General features: G+C 44.1%; 2 protein-coding genes across 2 annotated transcripts; both read left to right on the top strand.

The window, feature by feature from the left end:
- The first annotated feature begins 513 nt into the window (after window positions 1-513).
- LOC108601278 (putative gustatory receptor 98a) lies at window positions 514-1,761 on the top strand. The gene is made up of 3 exons (XM_017989178.1): window positions 514-1,333; window positions 1,390-1,625; window positions 1,684-1,761. The coding sequence occupies exons 1-3, from the start codon at window positions 514-516 to the stop codon at window positions 1,759-1,761; spliced, it is 1,134 nt and encodes a 377-aa protein (XP_017844667.1).
- Window positions 1,738-3,219, top strand: LOC108601277 (putative gustatory receptor 98a). The gene is made up of 3 exons (XM_017989177.2): window positions 1,738-2,691; window positions 2,744-2,979; window positions 3,043-3,219. Exons 1-3 carry the CDS (start codon window positions 1,860-1,862, stop codon window positions 3,157-3,159), a joined length of 1,185 nt encoding a protein of 394 aa, XP_017844666.2. The 5' UTR covers window positions 1,738-1,859; the 3' UTR covers window positions 3,160-3,219.
- Window positions 3,220-3,790: the final 571 nt, after the last annotated feature.

The following is a 3,790-nucleotide window of genomic DNA, read 5'->3' as shown; positions in this document are numbered from 1 at the left end:
AATTTGCTTGCAGTTTCTCTTTGGCATGGTCAGCTACATTTTTATATTCATTCAGTTTCGTCTGACTTTCACAGATAGTTCCACAGAAGGCGCAGTCGGCAATCAAACGCACTTTAACTTGAGCAGTTTCTTTTACTAAAATTTCTACTGATATTAGTCTGCAATCGAAGCAAGTTGTAGTAGTAATTTTGTATAAGTTAAACATGTTAAAAATTACCTTAATATGAATCTCTTGCAGTTGATTTTGTGTAGGTTTGAGTTTGATTTGAAATTGGATGGATTATCTTGATTGCGATAAGTTGAGTGCAACTTAAGCTTAATTTGATGATTAAATAATAATAAATAACAATTCTCGCTAAATTGCATGCACGCGTGATTAGAATCAGCCATTTATTTTCTAATGAGCTGTCAATTCAATGCAAGTTTTGCAATTAATTAAGTCAAACGCCAGTGTGGCTAGCGATATTTCAATTTACTAAATGCCAGCTGAGCACACTCTGGGGTATCTCAATCATGTGGCATGTGCCGGGCGACTTGCACAGAGTCTCGTTGCGCTTTATGCAGCAGTTTATGCGTTGCATATTACTGTTGCCGCCACGCCGACTGGTTGCCCTGAAAGTGACTTACACCACGTGCATGTGCATCTATCTGGCGGGTATGCTGCGCTGGAAGCTAAACTTCAGTTACACCGTCACCTACGATGTGGTCAATAACAGCGTCTCGCGGCGCATAGACTTGTTCAACTTTGGCGTCTTGATACTATCGCATGGCATTATCAGCATGGAGCTGCTTTGGAGCAAGTACAACGATCAGTTTGAGCAGCAGCTGCAACGATTTTCGCATCAGCTGCGCGTTCACTTGGCTCACAAGTTGAATCTGGGGCGCGTGAAAAGGCATTGCTGGCTCATCTATTGCTTCATGTTAACACGCAATGGGCTGATAATTGCTATGACACTGTACAATTGTATAGCCTCGACTATAACGCTGGTGATTCTGGCCAATTGCTATTCGGAGGTTGTAATTATCACACGCTGCAGCGAGCTGACACTGCATATTGTATTGATCCTGTGCTGCTACAAGGATCTGCAGCAGGTGGCACAGCAGACAATGCGGTCCTTGGAGCGTTTGGATATCGATCTGGCTGCATCGCTGGAGCGTCTGAATGCCTTGCAGGCACTGCACGTGCAATTGTGGAAGATTCAACGCGATGTGGAAAACAAATTCAGGCGCAGTCTGACTGCCATTATATTCAAATACTTTGTGGATGCTTTCGTACTGCCCTACTGGATATTTGTAATAGTCGACCGCAATTACAATGCGCCCTATGTGCTGCGTAAGCTTGAACATCCAACTAGTTAGCATAAGTTATTTCGCTTGGCTTTTGAACAGATTGCGCTTCCGAAGAGTTTGGCAGACTGCTGGAAATCAGCATCCTCTGCTGGTGTTGTGCCCAATGCCAGCAGCTGCAGCGCTGCTTTAGCTCGCAGTTTTATCGGCTGTCAAGGAATCGTAAGCTGGAGCAGTTGAATGCTGCGCTGCTGCGTATCTCAGTGCAGCTGGCGCAGGAAAACTTTCAGCTCAACGTTGATGGGCTTATAAAAGTCAACAATGAGTTTTTGGGCAAGGTGAGTGCCAGTAATAAAAAAGGTAACAAATTAAACAATTTAACTTTCTCTACAATAGTTTGTCTTTGCCGTCATGAGCTATTTGTTTATTTGCATACAATTTCGCATGAACATGAGCAGCACTGAAGTGCAGTAAATAAATGAAAATTCAAAAATACAATTTGTGCTTATCTTGGGCTAATTAATTAGCCAGCTACTTATCGCAACTGTCGCTGGCAAGTGGCCAGCTCAGTTATGTGGCACAGGCCGAACGACTTACACAACGTCTCGTTGCGCTTTATGCGCCGCTTGATGCATTGGCTGCTGTTGCTGCCACCGAATTCACAATGGCAAATGAAAGTTGTCTACAAAATAATATTTCTCGCTTATCTAACGTTCATACTCAACTGGCGCTTCAGCTTTAACTATATGGTTATCTACGACTTTTGCCATGATCACTTCTCCCGCATGCTGGATCTGGTCAACTATGTAACATTAACTGCAACGCATGCTGCCATAACTATCGAAGTGCTTTGGCTGAATCGCACTGAGCAGATTGAGCAGCAGCTGGAGCATATAAGACAACTGCTGCTACTGCAGTTCGGTTGTAAAATGAATTTGGCCAGAGTACGTCGCTATTGCAACTTGAACTATATGTGCTTGATTGTTCGCCTCTTGGCCTTGACTGCCATGACTTTGTATTGTAATCTGAACTCCAATCCCTCTGTGCTGCTTTACTACGGTCTGTACTCGGAGCTGGTGCTGCTGATGCGTCTCAGCGAGTTCAACTTGTATGCAACGCTCATCATGGCGTTCTACATGGAGCTGCACGACATAAGCAACTGTCTGCGCATGGAGCTCAACTGGACGCGCTTTAGGATTTGGTCAGCACGTAGAACCAGCCTGAAGCGTCTCTGCAGCTTGCAGCAGCTGCATGGGCTGCTGTGGCAAGTAGTGCGCTGCATTGAAGACAACTTTGCCTGGAGTCTAATACTGTTGATGCTCAAGTATTTTGTGGATACTTCAGTTATGCCCTACTGGATTTATATCAACATAATCAATGACATAGATGTATCCATGGTGTACTGTAAGTAACTCAGATTGCTTATAAAATTAGTAAATTAATTATTTTAACGCAGATTGCATTACTGAAGATTTATGCAAGCTATGCGGCATTATTCTAAGCTGTCTTATTTGCACACGCTGCGCTTTGTTGCAGCAGCAGCTGCGCGCCATGTTCCATGGCCTGCTGACAGATCGTCACAGCAGGCAACTCAATTACCGTCTATTGAGCATATCCAGGCAATTGTCACAGGAGTGCTGTCAGTTCAGTGCTTCGGGCCTGCTCCTAATCAACAACGAAACATTGGGCAAGGTAAGCTGCTGCTGCTTCATATATTTAAGCGCTGGGCCTTCAACTTCAACTTCTTGTTTGCAGTTTCTTTTTGGCATGGTTACGTACATTGTCATTTGCATACAATTTCGCAAGGCTCTGATAGCCAAGACACTCACAGATGCCGTTGTGAGCACCATATCGGTGTCCCAGCTCCCATAGCTGATTTGAAAGCACAAGCTTAGGGCCAAAGCTTCAATTAAAATGTTCAAGTATAGACACGAGCAGCTGAGCTTGCTTTATTTTTAGTTCGGCATGCCCTGCAGCGTTTATTAAATCTTAGCAAATCAAGTTAATTAGTCAATTTGCCTCGAATAAGCTGCCAGGCCGTGCGTCAGTATAATTAGTTGCTGCCAGGGGAAAAGTGCGTATTGTCCAGTCAGTGGTTGTTTAAAAATTTGGTTAACTTTTCTCATGCATGGCTGACCAACATAATTTCCTATACACAGTGCGTATACGCAACGCAAGTTTGCGCCACAGGCCGCTGGCACTCAGGCGCAAGTGAGCGTGCTTAATGCTCAAGATGCTGCCACGACAATGGGTCAGACATTGGACTCAAAAGTGCTTCACATACACGCACGAGTTAATTTAGAGACGACCGACCATCATCTAGTCGCTGCTCATGCGGCAGACACTTTAAGCACTCAAGACAGCTTTATTAGCAACTAAAAACTTAACAGCTGCAGCAACAGGGTCATTCACACTTTTTGCTAAATCTCTGGCAAGTCAACGCTACGACTTACTCGTCTTAATATTTCATTTTGAGTTGACAGCGCATTTATCAGCATTTGCC

Source organism: Drosophila busckii, chromosome 3R (genome assembly GCF_011750605.1).
Source record: "Drosophila busckii strain San Diego stock center, stock number 13000-0081.31 chromosome 3R, ASM1175060v1, whole genome shotgun sequence".
In the NCBI taxonomy this organism is placed as follows: domain Eukaryota; kingdom Metazoa; phylum Arthropoda; class Insecta; order Diptera; family Drosophilidae; genus Drosophila; species Drosophila busckii.
This window is presented reverse-complemented; position numbering and strand designations above follow the sequence as displayed.

What these genes read in the sequence shown, in the direction of transcription:
- LOC108601278 (XM_017989178.1), top strand. Translation starts at nt 514, where the DNA reads ATGTGGCATGTGCCGGGCGACTTGCACAGAGTCTCGTTGCGCTTTATG. An exon ending in CAATGCGCCCTATGTGCTGC is followed by an intron (nt 1,334 to 1,389) that starts GTAAGCTTGAAC and finishes GCTTTTGAACAG; the next exon opens with ATTGCGCTTCCGAAGAGTTT. An exon ending in ACAATGAGTTTTTGGGCAAG is followed by an intron (nt 1,626 to 1,683) that starts GTGAGTGCCAGT and finishes TCTCTACAATAG; the next exon opens with TTTGTCTTTGCCGTCATGAG.
- LOC108601277 (XM_017989177.2), top strand. Translation starts at nt 1,860, where the DNA reads ATGTGGCACAGGCCGAACGACTTACACAACGTCTCGTTGCGCTTTATG. An exon ending in AGATGTATCCATGGTGTACT is followed by an intron (nt 2,692 to 2,743) that starts GTAAGTAACTCA and finishes ATTTTAACGCAG; the next exon opens with ATTGCATTACTGAAGATTTA. An exon ending in ACAACGAAACATTGGGCAAG is followed by an intron (nt 2,980 to 3,042) that starts GTAAGCTGCTGC and finishes TCTTGTTTGCAG; the next exon opens with TTTCTTTTTGGCATGGTTAC.